Genomic DNA, 15,418 nt, shown 5'->3' with positions numbered 1-15,418 from the left:
CTTCGTTTACATTTCATTTATAAGTCTTCTATTTCATTTATATAATTAAATGTTATTTTACATTTAATGTTGATTTACAAGTTTTATATTATCTATGTAAGTTTATGTTTTGTTTACCAATAATACATCATTTGACCATTCCTATATTAGTTTATTTATTTTACCTTTTATTTAGAGGTCTTATGTTTTATTTACTTAATTTATTTTTTATTTTACACATAACGTTAATTCACAAGTTTTATGTTACATGTGTATTTTAAGTTTTGTTTACCAATAATACAGCATCTTTACCACTTATATGTTAATCTACTTATTTTACATTTTATTTACAGGTCTTATATTTTATTTACTTAATTTATGTTTTATTTCACACTTAATGTTGATTTTCAAGTTTCATGTTATATTAATAAATTTTTATTTTGTTTAATAATGATATATCAATTTATCACTACTATGTTAATTTACTTATTTTACCTTTTATGTTTTAGGCTTATGTTCCATTTGCATCATTTATGACTTATTTTACACTTTTTGTTGATTTATAAGTTTTACATTAAATCTATAAGTTTTTGCTTTATTTACTAATAATACATCAGTTTAGCACACTTATATTGATTTACTTATTTTACCTTCTTTTTACAAGTTTTATATTTCATTTACACAATTTATATTTTATTTTGTACTTAATATTAATTTACAATTTTTATATTACATCTATAAGTTTTTATTTTATCCACCAATAGTATATCAATTTAGCATTCTTATATTAGTTTACTTATTTACATTGTATTTACAAATCCGATGTTCCATTTACATAATTTACGTATTGCTTTATATTTAATGTTAATTTATAAGTTTTATATTAAATTTATATTTCTTACGTTTTGTTTATATAATTTATATTTAATTACAAAAATAATACTGTAATTTTAATGATGATACTATAAAATGACCCAATATTTAATAATTATTTAAAATTAATGGCACGATGTTTAGTTTATATTATTTTATTTTTTGAACGCTGGAACGAAGCATTCTCCTTCAGGCTTCTACAGTCACTAGTCGGGTATCGAGCCATATAGATATAGATCAGTTTTGCGCACCACCGGTACGGGTGCGCACCCGCGGGCTAACAGACGGAAGTCACGCAATAAGCCGTTACCTCTCGTCGTGACAGCGTACAAAATATACATCTACATTATTTTACAAGCAACTGTAAGGTCAGTAACCGTTGGCCACGTGCTCGACAAGATGCACGATGCATCCTCGCGGAAACATAGCATAAAATTTCTATGCTACCTCTCGACTTTTCACTTCGCGCTTTCGAGGACGCAATATTCCTTACCCTCCCTCCCTCTCCAAATATTTGGAGCCAAAGCACGTCATATTTGGTATGGACCCCACCGTAGCTCCATATTTTAATCTCATAAATTCATAATAACTGCGTTTTAATCAAATTTATTATTTAAAAAATATATATGCACTGTACTTCGTGCCTTGTGTAGAACTCGTCGTTAGCCAAACAGCACCCTGCGTCTTTACCACCTCCGCTCAGCTCGTCGGGTTTCTCAGAAAATTGTATTATTTTTGCAGGGAAAATTGATTTTCTCTGTCGTCGCTACTAATTCGGCGATTGCTATTCACAAATATTCATCCAATTATCTCTAAATCGTTTCTTAACGGAAACAGAAACGTGCGGTATTTCGTAAGTCTCCTCCGCCAGCGCCGCAAGTTAGGGTTTCGAGTTAAAGTCTAGGGCTAGGGTTTTAATATTAACAAATTTAATTGTACGGAAATACAAACATTAAGTCGCTGGTTTAGATAAGGTGAGTATATAATTTGCCGTGTTGGATGGGAAGTTAGGGTTTGTCTGAAAGGTATGATTATAAAACGACCTTCGAAACTCGAAATGCCAAATCCACAATTTTGCAAGATTGCAGAGTCGTGCGAGGAAAATGAAGTCGCCGATGAGTATGCTTACGTAGCAAATCCAAAGAAACGAAGAAGAAGAGGAGGCGACGATTGTCATCAAAGCTTAATGCATGTTGAAGTCGATGATTTAAGCAGTGGCTCAAGTTCTTTTATTAGCGAGGAAGCCACATGTTGGGACCCCGAATTTGAACCTGATTTGAACAATTTTAATTATAAAGGAAGAGGCACAAACCGGAGCTCCGACAGGTTTCGACCTCCAGCATTGAAACCTTCGAAAGGAAGGACTCAAATACTTCCTTCCAGATATGATGATTCGGTTCTTGTTGTTGGTGACACGGATTCAAGCTTTGACGAGGAAGATGATGTTGATATTATAGAAGTGAACGGGGATTTTGATAAGTTGGGTTTTACCATGGATAAGTATAGATTTGGAAATTCAAATTATAGAGGATATAATGGTTTTGATCCGAGAGAGTATTTGGTTTCGCGTCGCCCTGTTATGCCGGCAGGTAATGTAAATTCTTTGCCAATGGCGGGTAAGAAACAGTTTATGCCAGGGTTTAGTTCTAGGAATGTAGAGAGAATTACAAAAGAGAAAGAGAAAAAGAAAAAGAGGAAGGATGTTTACAAGCCTGAGGATTTTGCTCTGGGTGATTTAGTTTGGGCTAAATGTGGGAGGTCGTATCCAGCTTGGCCTGCTGTTGTAATTGATCCCATTTTGCAAGCGCCTGAAGCTGTGTTGAGGTGCTGTATTCCTGGCTGCCTCTGTGTCATGTTTTTTGGCTACTCAAAGAATGGAACACAAAGGGTATATAAGTCTCTCATGTTTTCATTTTGTTGGTTTCTTTTGTTTAATATATGGTCATCATGTTTTCACTTAAATTGTTTGTAATGATGTTGATGGGCAGGACTATGGATGGGTGAAGCAAGGGATGCTATTCCCTTTTGCGGAATTCATGGACAAGTGTGTATATTTCCATTTTTGGATGATTGCACAATAATATTTTTAGAGTATAAAGGGTTTTCTTGATTTTCTGTTTGTTTAGATTTCAGGAGCCAACCCAGTTGCACAAGAGCAAGATCAGTGGTTTTCAGATTGCCCTGGAGGAGGCAGTTTTGGCAGAAAATGGTTTTTTGGACTTGAACCTTGGTATTGGGCAAATTGGTCCAGAAGCTTATTCCCGCAGAGGCCAAGAGGCCACGGGTTCAGGTCAGGATCTGGAATACTGCCCTCAGAATCAGGTAAGTTCTTCATAATTTCACTACTTTGTGGTGCATTGAAATTTCACGGATGCGTTGCAAGGCTCTAATCACTATTCAGCAAGATTCACATGCATATGATTAAATTAAATTAGCTTTGGTTTTTCTGTCTTGTTGTTTACCATAAAACTGTTACTTAAATATTCAATTCTTGGATGATTTGCACAGAAGAGGCTTGTGTAACATCTGAATTAAGTTAATAAATTAGGTAAACTTTTCAAAGTACTGCTACACAGATGTACATGTTGCATGCAGTTATGAACTGAATCTGCTTTTTTAAATTTGTGGTGATGAATTGAAAGTTTATACACTAGCTTAGGTTTACCATCCATCTACAATGTTATATCCTTCTGCATGACTTGTTTGAGGCTGTTCTTTTCTCACTCTCCTCTTACTTTGATATTCTGGCATTTGAATTATTTTTGTCTTGTTATCAGGTGGTGCTGATGGTACCATTTGATATATTCTTTGTGCTGTTTCTGGCCCTTTCCCATTGCTGTTGCAGTCCTACTTCAAGTTGGAGGATTGCTTGTACTTTTTAAAATTTTTCATGTCTTGTCGTAGGCGCTAAAATCCAATCTTAGTCACTTTTCCCATCGTGGAATTTTCGTGCAATGTTTTCTAGTGGATTAGTGGTTCTCATCCTGTGTGATAGTCACTCTACTAGACTGTGCGGGGACTGTACCCGTTCAATAATATTGTTTGTGGTTGTACACACAAAATTCTGCTTTCCTTAACACTTATTTTCTAACACTTTGGATGTTTGTGTTTGTATTTTCAGCTGTTACTTTGGGTTATTGGATAATATATTTCCGTAGGTAGTGATCAGATAGTTTTGTTTTGTGTTTCAAGAATTCATTTGTTTAATCAACTGCTGCAGAATGCATGTTATAAGGTTGCAAGAGTGTGTGACGGTTGTGGCTTATTTCGACCTTGCAAGTTGAAGAGAATGAAAGGCTTAGTATCTGAAACCCAGTTTTTATGTAAACATTGTTCTAAGGTTCGTAAGACTCTGTTCTTGAATTTTATTTGACATGAATGTAGCTTCTATTTTTCTATTGATGGAAGAAATAGATTAACTGTTTTTCTTAACATGATCTCCACATTTATTCCTTTTACAGTTACAAAAATCAGAGCAGTACTGTGGCATATGCAAGAATATTTGGCACCATTCAGATAGTGGGAATTGGGTGAGATTATTCACACTTCCGGTGGGGCTAGTATATATATATTTTTTTGGTGGGGGTAAAAAACACTGAGAAAATATTGTTTTACTTCTCTGGAGCAGGTATGTTGTGACGGTTGTAATGTTTGGGTGCATGCTGAGTGTGACGAAATTTCTGGCAAACATTTTAAGGTACACCTACCTAATTTGTAATTTTATTTTGTTTTTATTTATGTTATTCATTATGTTCATGGAGTTTGGGGGTTCACTGACCTGATTATGCTGTGAAGGATCTGGAGCACATTGATTATTATTGCCCGAATTGCAGAGTAAAGTTTAAATTTCAATCATCAAATATAGGAAAATGGCAGCCAGGTGTCAGGTATGTTAACTTAATCCTACAGACATCTGATGTTTTACTTTGGCTATGTATTATGGATGTTCATTTGATGTGAATTTTTAAACATTATACCAAACAATATTTTTTGACAGTGCTGTAGAAAATGACGGGCAAATGGTGCTGCCTGACAAGATAATGGTAGTATGCAATGACGTCGAAGGAGCATATTTTCCAAAACTTCATTTGTAAGCCTCAGAACTTATTAATGTCCTTGATAAGTTTAATAAGACCGTTATTGTTTTTTTCTTTTTGTTAAAAGAATCAAATTGAAAAATTCTGTTAGGGCTGACATTTTCTATCCTCCTCCCCATTCTTTCTTTCGGAAAATGTTTGTTCACACTCTTTATTTGGAAATACTTATTAATAGCCACACATACATTGTCAACAAGTTATTTGATTATTTGACTTGGTTTTTTCAGTAGGGAATTCTGGTTGCACTACTTTGGTTATGGCAAAGTTGTTTTGAATAGAATATTCTAAAAAATAGCTGAGCTAAACTGATGTTTTGCCCTTTTTCCTTTAGAGTTGTGTGTAGGTGTCGATCATGTGGGCCGAAAAAGCTAACACTTAGTGAATGGGGAACGCCACACTGGCTGTAGAGCAAAAAAATGGAAGTATAGCGTGAAAGTTCTGGGCACTATGCTACCACTGGGGAAATGGGTTCGTATTGATTCTTTCATCTTGTTTTTATAATTCTTTTTATCTGTATATTAAATTTTTTAGAACTTTTGGTCATTATTGGAGGCTATTGGCTTAATGTATTGATGATTAAAAGAAATCACAGCTATCTACTATCTTGGTTCTCAGTGATTGTTGCTCATAAATGTAGTTTCCTTCCTTAAAGCCATAGCCTGCTTCATCAGTTTCCCTTCCAACTTTAGTGAATCAGCAAGAAATGTAATTACCTTATCTATAGTGATTGCTCCTATCAGGGAATATTGGATTATTTTTGTGGACAGAATGTAACCCTGCTCCCCTCTTCCCTTTTCTATGTTTTATTTTCTAATTGTAGACATGTGAACAATTGAACATCCCGATAGCCATCTGATCTGTCAATTAACAAAACATTATGGCTATATATGTACATATTAAGTTTTGATTCTTAAATGTATGGTTTTTATTAACATCGAAGACAATGCAGATCACTGAATTTAATGCTGATGCTATGGATCCAGTAAAATTAGATGAGAAAAAGCTACTTGCTTTTATGAAAGGTAATAGGCACATCCTTGAAATATTTACATGTTGATATTATTATTATTATCATTATTGTTGTTGTTGTTGTTGCTTTTGTTTTTTTTTTTTTTTTTTGGGGGGGGGGGGGGGGGGGGGGGGGGTGGGGGGGGGGGGGGGGTTGATGTGGTGTTCTTAGGGGTTTCAAAAATTTTAACTAGAAATTTTTGTGATGTTTCAGTATTGGGAAACTTACATAACAGTGTTTTATTGCTACAGAGAAGTACGAGCCTGTTTCTGTAAAATGGACAACTGAAAGATGTGCTATCTGTAGATGGGTTGAAGACTGGGACTACAATAAAATTATTATCTGCAATAGGTAGGTCATTATTGGACTGTCTCTTGATACCAGGTAGAGCATGTTTTGTGCCTCCAATTGGAACTCCAATGGCGTACTATTGCCTTGAGCCCAAACTTGGGCAAGCAATATTTGATTTGGGCAGCATTCTCAACACAACATAAAACAAGAAATCAGGATTCGCTTAAAATTGCAATCTGACTTACTGACAGTTAATTGTTGCACACTAAGTTGATATATAATGCTATTAGTGATTAATTTTTCCCTCAAATTTGGTTTAATCTTATGGTACCTTAATATGGATTCTTAATTATCTGCTATTTTTTCTCAGGCTTTACTTAGCACCTAATAGAAACCGAGAGATCAGGTGAAGGTGGGCAAGTGGGCTGATCGATTCATTAATTGTAACAGATTATGAAGAAAAAGAAATTAATCATGCCCATTTGGTTTATTTCATCAAAGTTTTGAGTTGAATGTGATGGTTATTTCTTTTTTCTTTTTTCTTTTTTCATTCCAAATATTTTCAAGATAGTGTGATGGATACTTGATTCTTTTTACAGCAGTCATTTTCTATACATTAGCATTCAAAATCATCCTCTTTTATCTCTTTTTAATTACTGGAGATCGATTTAATTATAATTTAGAAAACAATAATTTTTAATTTTTTCTCAAGCTGCTTTCCTTGCATAAATAGAGCCATGAATGTATATGGTGCTTCAGGCTCAAATTATTTCAAATGTGTTCTATTGCATTCCCAGTTTTTTAGAAAGAAAAAGGTTGAGTTGACAAATGTAACCCATAACTTAAGACATCAACAAAATATTTGAATAATACAAACGAAAAAAATAGTGCGATGAATTAATAGAGCCGGAAAACGTAAATGTGCCCATATGAACACCGTACTTCACCGTGTTTTGTTTAACTTTAACATTCGTATTTAACTTGCCATATTAACTCCCAAGTACATTAATTAATCTCTTTGAACTTCAGATCGTATCACAAATTAAATTGCTTTTTTTTTTAATCATGAATGAATGAAATTATATAAATTGCTTTATTGACTTCCGGTAGATCACGCTACTTACGCACTCTCCTTGAAAAGTGGGCGTAACATTGAATCATAATTCCAATTGCATTAATAGAGCGGCAAATTTCGGGCCGCAATAATTAATTATGGCTGTGGCTATATTGGAGTGAGCGTTAATTTAAGCCACACACGCAAAATGATAAATGATAAAAAGTTCATTATAACTCGTTATTTATTATTTATTACTTTATGTAGAGATTCGTGCTCTACCGTAGCTGAACTTCAACACCCATTAATTATAGGGTTATTGTCATTTTACTACTTCAAAAATTGTCAAATATTAAATGATTATAACAAATATTGTCTCATATCATTTTCTGACTATATCTTTATACAAATATCATTTTATTACTTTTTCGTTATAACAAATATCATTTTACTATTTTTCCGTTACAACCGTTAGTTGACTCGTTAGTTGACCAATTAGCTGACTAACAAAATACCAAATTTATCCTTCATGATTAAAAAAAAATAAGCTTCATTAAAAAAATAATAAGACAATTTTATTTTGTAAATAAACTTCATTTTCATAATTCCAGCAAAAAAGAATTATGTTGGCTTTTTATATCCATTTTAATAAATATATTACAATTTTATTTTGTAAATAAGTTTCAAGTAATTTTTTTTTAATCATAAAGGGTGAAATTGATATTTTATTAGTTAACTAACTGGTCAACTAACGGTTATAACAGAAAAATAGTAAAATTATATTTTTTTATAAAAATATAGTAGAAAAATGATAGGAGACAATACTTGTTGTAGTCATTTGATATTTGACAATTTTTGAAGTAGTAAAATGATAATAACCCTTAATTATATATATCAAAGAGTAGAGATGCTGGCACCTTTGCAACACCAGCGATTAATCATATTTGTAATTCTCAAGGTTACGGAACAACAAATTTTTTTTCCTAATAAAACTCATCCCACATGCAAGAAATCTAAACCTCAACCCCAAACCTCCCCCCCCCCCCCCCAAAAAAAAGGTGGACATTGAAATCTATATATTACCCATTGTGTTAACATATAAAATGTGGATTTTCGAACTCAATATAAAATAATGCCATGTTTTCATTATCCCAATTCCTGCATAAAATCATCACAGAGGAGAAAGATAGTAAGAAAAATTGACTGTTTGATGGATTATTTAACATGCAATCAGCACATTTCCTGATGATATATGATGCTGAAACTCAATCCATTCACCAATTGGATTAAGATTTTGTGTTAAATTGAGTTTTTTTTTAATAATATTGCGATTGATAGTTAATAAATAATTAATAATTAATATATAGTCGAATCTTAACCATAGATTATTACAAACACACGCATATTATTAAAAAAAAAAACTTAGCACTATTCAGCTCATGATTCTCGCCAACTACGCTTCAACAATAAAATGAAATTGTTACTTCATAAATAGAATTAGTAAACTAAATTTTTTGGTGGGTGATGTGTTTGGTTCAAAGGTTTGGAGGTGACAGATCATGTTTTCGCTTCCAAAATTGTTGCATGCACAAAGTGCTTTGTAGAATCTGCAACTGATCAAATATTTTCTTCTTACATACAAAAAAAAAGAAAAAAGGATCACATAATTCTAGGCCGTGGACTATAAGTTGCTTGTTGACTTGTAGATCAAGTTAAAGCAATTGTTAACAATATGGCATGAAAGGAAATTTTCAAATCAAAAGGAGGAAACAGCTATCACTGCACAGCACGCTAGCTTTAACTACTCTTCCCTTTGCCTCAATTCATTCGTGAGTAGAGTCTACAGCTGAGCATATCAGAATTAGCAAGCCAACTATGATGATAAACATACGGAATACGAATTCTCAGTCTGCTCTTTTCCAGTTTCTTTAAATATCAACCTCTATTTCAAAACTCACTTCAAGTGGGTGTGCTTCACGTGCACGACTATGGCTGGGTAAAATTGTCACGTAATTTTAAGGTCACATGGATCCTAAGAGTAACACACACACACACACATGTAACAAATTAAATATTATATGACACACAAAAGGTGTGTAAATGAGGGTTTGAACTTTGAACGTGAAATCTTCTTGGTTTTTATTCAAATGTTCGTACCAAGGCAAGTTTTAACCTATACTTTTTTCCGTAATTTTCGTATTACAAAAAATGCATCAAAATTGATAGTCAAAAGTCTTTTCTTGCAGCTCCTGCAGGTTAATATCGTTAATGGGATTAGAGAGTGAGAAGTAACACCATAATGTCATCAACTGAACAACTTTGCATAAGAAGAAAACTTGGAATGTGGAGCATTGAATTATTTAAAACGATCAAGTCACGGCATGTGACCTGATGGGTTCAATAAGAATAAAAGCATAAAAGTTGATTGGAAATTGCAAATTTGCAACCATTAATATTAGATCTGCGCAGCGCAATAGGATAGGAGGACCCCATATAGAGTGCCCACCAACAGCAAGAGCTCCATCCATCCAGTACAACGCAAATCCGACAAAATCGTACGGTCTCTTCGACGATCAAAATGTAACTCTACATCATTTTATACATTATCAAATTCAAGATTTGCATTTCCTGATATCATATTGATGCACTCCGTGCTTTTTTTACTTTCTTGAAAAATAATTCTAAATAGCAAGGGGCTTTTAGTTCAGTGGAAGAATTCTTACACTTACAATGTTGAGTGTAAGGGTTCGAGTTTCCATAAAAATATTATGCGGGTTAATTTCATTCATTCCTCAATTATCAAATAATTGAGTGGAGTCAGTCTATCACTCACAAAATGTGAGTAGAGTGGACACAGTTGTATAATCTGTTTGTAAATATTAATTGTAATATCTTATGTAATATCAGTAAATTGTGTGGAGCCAGTCTATCCCTCGTGATCAGTAAATTGAGTGGAGTTAGTCTATCCATCACGATATGTGAGTAGAGTGGATGCAGTAGTATAATCTGTTTATCCCCTCACGATCAGTAAATTGAATGGAGTAAGTCTATCCCTTACGAAATGTAAGTCATCCCTCATGATCAATAAATTGAGTGGAGCCAGTCTATCACTCAAGATATGTGAGTAGAGTGGACGTAATAGTATAACCTGTCTATCCTCTCACTATTAGTAAATTGAGTGGAGCCAATCTATCCCTCAAGAAATGTGAGTAGAGTGGACGCAGTAGTATAATCTTTTTGTAAATATTAATTGTAATATCTTATGTAATATCAGTAACCGTCCTGTATAACAATATTTAAAAGAAAAAATCTGAATTTCTCATCTCATGCTTTTGCATTTGCGAGCGTGGACGCACGCTTCCGTGAGGAGGGTAAGTTAATGCTTAAGGTAAGAAAAATGAAGGCGCAGGGAAGCTGGACAATTACCAGAGAGATATTAATAAATAAAATGGTAAAAGAGAATAACGAATATACACACCCGCATACTTGTTTCCATTTTATTGTAAAAGTAATTAATCAAACAAGATGTATATAATGTACAACCACAGGTCTCAACTTCCACTTCTTTCACAGACACAGTAGACAAAAGAAAGAATTACATATACCATCATCAATCAGTACTACTACTTGTTGATCATCAGCTCCCTTTTTGTTCTCTCTCTCTCTCTCTCTCTCTCTCTATCTATATATATATATATATGTATCCCCAAAACTAAACACATTCAAACTCAAAACACCAATATATATTATCAGTTGATGATAACAATAATAATATACACTTATATATAACTTATATTATCCAGCTAGGTGCAAAGCAAAGCAAATAATAATAAAAAGAAAAGTGAGTGTACTGAAAAATTATGGGGAGAGGAAGAGTGGAGCTGAAGAGGATAGAGAACAAGATTAACAGACAGGTCACTTTCTCAAAGAGAAGAAATGGTTTGCTGAAGAAAGCTTATGAGCTTTCTGTGCTTTGTGATGCTGAAGTTGCTCTTATCATCTTCTCTAGCCGTGGCAAGCTCTATGAGTTTGGTAGTGCTGGGTATATATATTTTACATATATCCATTAATTTAATTTCATGTTGGCTCCTCCTTTGATATTTATTTGTTTATTTTATTTTGCTTGCAAAGCTCTCGTCTCTTTTTGTTTACACTACATACATGATATATTTGGAGTTTCTACAGAGAAGAGCAAGAGCTAGATGCTTTATCCAGTTCATGATATATTCCCATGATAGATCGACACGTTTCATAGTCTTTTGCAAAAGCCCTTTCTTTCTTTCTCTCTCTCTTGTCTCCTCTCTTTCATCTGAATTCTTAGCTAGTCTCAGATAATTATAAGGTACAAGAAAACAATATGATTGAACTTAATTAGTTAGCTTTTGTGCAGAGAAGAGAGAGATTCCATCACTGACTATACATCTATGTTTTATTATTATTATTCTTTTTCTTATTAATTATCAAATGCCTCCGCTTGGACCTCTGTGCAAGATCTAGGGTTTTTGGCTGGCTACTTTATCTTTTCCTCTTTTCTTTTCTTTTTTTTTTTTCCCGTCCCTCTGTCAAAAAAAAAAAAGCTTGCAGTGTTACTGTAGCTTACTCTCAGATCATCAACCTCTGCCCCCAGAAAAGTTCACTGTCTTACTACTTGTCTTCTTGTCTTTTCATTCTTTGATCTTCTGGTTCTTTCAATGTTCCTTTCTCTCATAATATAATAGTTTAAATCTTGGTATCATTGGTGGGTGGCAAATCAAGCATGCCCACATATATATAATAAGAAAATTAATTGTCTTTTGGATCGTTAGGGCGTTTTCTTTTGGAATACTGTAATCCCTTACCTTTGTCTTTCAGAAGCAAAGATGCACACTCACGTTTTCAAGTTTTGCTCTTTCTCCTCTCCTTCCCTTTATCTCCTGAATCATGGATGTCCTGAATCTTTCTGTTCTAGATCTCTTGGTTTCATCACTGGTTTGCTTCTTTCCTCTCTCTCGCTCACCTGAAAATATCTTTCATATATCAAAATGGTTGCTTGCTTGTTTTAAATATACATTTTTTCTAAAAGATAAAAACTTTTGGCTACAGTTTCATACATTAATTTGGGGGAAAATAAATTTTTAAATGAATACACACACACACACACAGAGAATAAAATGTAGATGATGTTGAGTTGCCTGATAATATCTCAGTCCAGCTTTATATTGTATGCAACATTTGGAGTGAACATGGGTTATTTATTGTGCTATATGAACTGATTAACTTAACACAACTCTCAGAAAGTTTTCGTTTTGCCATTTTGGTTCAAAAAAAAAAAAAGGAAGAGTTCTTTCGCTCTCTCAATACCAGTGAAGATTAATTTATTTTGAGTTAAATGTGTATGTATTCATTTTGTTTAATTAAGAATCAAGCTTCTTTCTATATATATACATATATATGTTCTGTTCATGTGTGTGTGTGTGTGCGCGCGCGCGCGCGCGCGCTTGATTGTTTTATAGACTGAAAGAATGTTTCATCTTTTGCTAGAAGAATATCTTCTTCATTTCACATGAAGAATGTTTTTTTTTAATTTTCGGAGAAAATATGATACTGGTACTTGTAGTAAAATTCTCTAAGTTTAATACTGTCAAATAAAATGCAATATTTTCTTACACCATGTATAAGAATCACAATTGTCGAGAGTATTTCACAATTTTGCTGCTGTAGCATCTAATCATCATATAATAATTTTGAGTTTTCAAAATACAGTAATTGATTTATCTCCTGTTTGATTTATTATCTAAAAATGTTTTATACATGTTTCTTCTTGAAAGTATATTCAAGGTTTGTGCATTTTGGATTTTGAGGATATGGATATATAATGAAGAGATTCTTGCTTTTAGGAGTTGAATGAATTTCTCTCAAGTTGAGGGTAGTTTTGATATGAGAATTAAGACGAGAGAAAATTAAGCTGGAAATGATATCTGTCAGTCATTCTATATTTTTTTCCTTTTCCTTTTTCTTTTTTCTTTTTTTTGAATTTTTTCATAGTACAGCTATCTAAAATATTTATTTTACCTACACATTATTCATAAAAAGTTTCCTGCAGAAAGAAAAACCACCAGTTAAAAATAATTAATCTGTGTACTTGAGTGACAAGAGTCAAACTTAATTTTAGATTTTTTTTAATTAGCGAAGTAGTCAAAGGTCCCCTTTAACACATATAATTTGTTAATGATTAACGGGGATTAGTTTTGCTACTCTTGCATGCATGGTTTATTGCATTCTCTTATAACGGTTGACAAGTTGCATCTTATGTTAGTAGTTTATCAAATGATCAAATTAGTAATTATAGTTTTCCTTATGGGACAGTATAATCAATTTGGCCCTTGCACTGGATGCAAGAAGTCAATGGATCAAATCTTTCTCGTACTTTTGTGTTTGTGCATATTGCCTTGTTTATGCTTGTTGCTTAATAAAGCTAGCTCATTAATCTTGCATATTTGCTTAACTGAAATTAAACCTATGCACATTCTCAAACAGAGATCGATAATGAGTAATTAATTTCTCTTTGCAGCATAAACAAAACCCTTGAGCGATACCAACGTTGCTGCTTCAATCCTCAAGACAACAGCATCGAACGTGAAACACAGGTTTATGTGTGCCTGATAGACATGCTCTACATTTCTTTCTTTGTGTGATGCTTTCTTTTTCTTACTGTATATGTTACCTAGCTTGTCTTTGATTATTATAACAACAATCCAGAGCTGGTACCAGGAGGCAACAAAGTTGAAAGCAAAATATGAGTCTCTTCAACGCACTCAAAGGTCATATTCCAATTCTGATCTTATCATTATTTAAATTAACTACAACTATTAATTAGTTGCGTTTAATTTGCTTTAATTTGTAAGAACATATATATATATATATAGTTTCCACCATCATCATGAAGACTTAAATGGTTTACAAATGTTTTTGAAAGGCATTTGCTTGGAGAGGATCTTGGACCGCTGAGTGTAAAGGAGCTGCAGAATCTTGAGAAACAGCTTGAAGGAGCCCTAGCACTGGCCAGGCAAAGGAAGGTACTTGCATTTGTTTAACTAGAAAGGATCCATTACTGATCATTTTGTGTACTCAGCTCGCTGCTGTATATGATCAATATCATACTAATGAATGCTCTATATTATGAAGTTACATTTCGGGTATTATAGAACAAAAGTCACATAACTCATATTTCGTTTGATGCATGTTACATGTTATAGAGATCACAGAAGTTTATGTTTATTACTGTTTCCTTTTGTTCTGTGCGCAGACACAGATTATGATAGAGCAGGTGGAAGACCTCCGCAAAAAGGTAAGAAAATTTATATATTGTGGGCGTCAGTTAATTAGTTTAGTTGGTAAAAATTCTTACTGGGCGTGCGTGATTTCTGGACTTTTGATTGGCAGGAGCGTCAGCTTGGAGATATCAACAAGCAGCTCAGGATTAAGGTTGCGCTTTTCACAGAAATAACTAATATAATACGATCTGATCATGGCAATTAATTAATAACATTGGTATCAATCCTTGAATTCACTTTCAATATTCTGCATGCTTTTCAGCTGGAGACTGAAGGGCAAAGTTTTAAGGCCATTCAAGACCTGTGGAATTCTGCTGCTGCAGGTGCTGGAAATAGCAACTTCTCTGTTCATCCTTCTCATGACAGTCCCATGAACTGTGACCCGGAACCTGCTCTACAAATTGGGTACGTACATACAAAAAATAAAAAAAATTTAATCCAGGTCGATGATAAAATACATAGACATTAATAAGGCCTGTGGTGTTAGTGCAGGTACCTGAATTATCTTCCATCTGAAGGGTCTTCAGTGCCAAAGAATACGGTTGGTGAGACCAACTTCATCCAAGGATGGGTCCTTTGAGTAGAGCATTGAGATATATGTAATTAAGCATACGTGATGATTATATAATTTTTTCTAATGGCTTTTGTACTAACTGGGGTTTGTAATATTTTGCCAAGATACTCTACATACTTGTCGTATATGGGACATCATGTAATGTGGTTAGTTAAATGTTTTTTCGGCCATCTATCTACTATCTTATACTTATTTGTAACATGGGTTCATGTTTGTGGTTCGTGCAAA

General features: G+C 33.5%; 1 protein-coding gene and 1 pseudogene across 2 annotated transcripts; both read left to right on the top strand.

Annotated features, from left to right (window-relative positions):
• Positions 1-1,459: 1,459 nt before the first annotated feature.
• On the top strand, positions 1,460-6,324 carry LOC127901396 (histone-lysine N-methyltransferase ATX3-like; annotated as a pseudogene).
• Positions 6,325-10,962: 4,638 nt separating this feature from the next.
• Positions 10,963-15,389, top strand: LOC127901454 (agamous-like MADS-box protein MADS3). 2 transcript variants are annotated; one of them, XM_052438816.1, is made up of 8 exons: positions 10,963-11,345; positions 13,854-13,929; positions 14,054-14,103; positions 14,259-14,358; positions 14,589-14,630; positions 14,726-14,767; positions 14,879-15,021; positions 15,109-15,389. In XM_052438816.1, exons 1-8 carry the CDS (start codon positions 11,164-11,166, stop codon positions 15,194-15,196), a joined length of 723 nt encoding a protein of 240 aa, XP_052294776.1. In that variant the 5' UTR covers positions 10,963-11,163; the 3' UTR covers positions 15,197-15,389. The 2 variants fall into 2 exon arrangements, with proteins under 2 accessions (XP_052294776.1, XP_052294775.1); XM_052438815.1 differs by having other exon boundaries at positions 10,966-11,345; positions 14,042-14,103.
• The last annotated feature ends 29 nt before the right edge of the window (positions 15,390-15,418 follow it).

Source organism: Citrus sinensis, chromosome 3 (assembly GCF_022201045.2).
Source record: "Citrus sinensis cultivar Valencia sweet orange chromosome 3, DVS_A1.0, whole genome shotgun sequence".
NCBI lineage: Eukaryota > Viridiplantae > Streptophyta > Magnoliopsida > Sapindales > Rutaceae > Citrus > Citrus sinensis.
The sequence above is the reverse complement of the archived record's forward strand: the minus strand, read 5'-3'. Positions and strand labels throughout refer to the sequence as shown.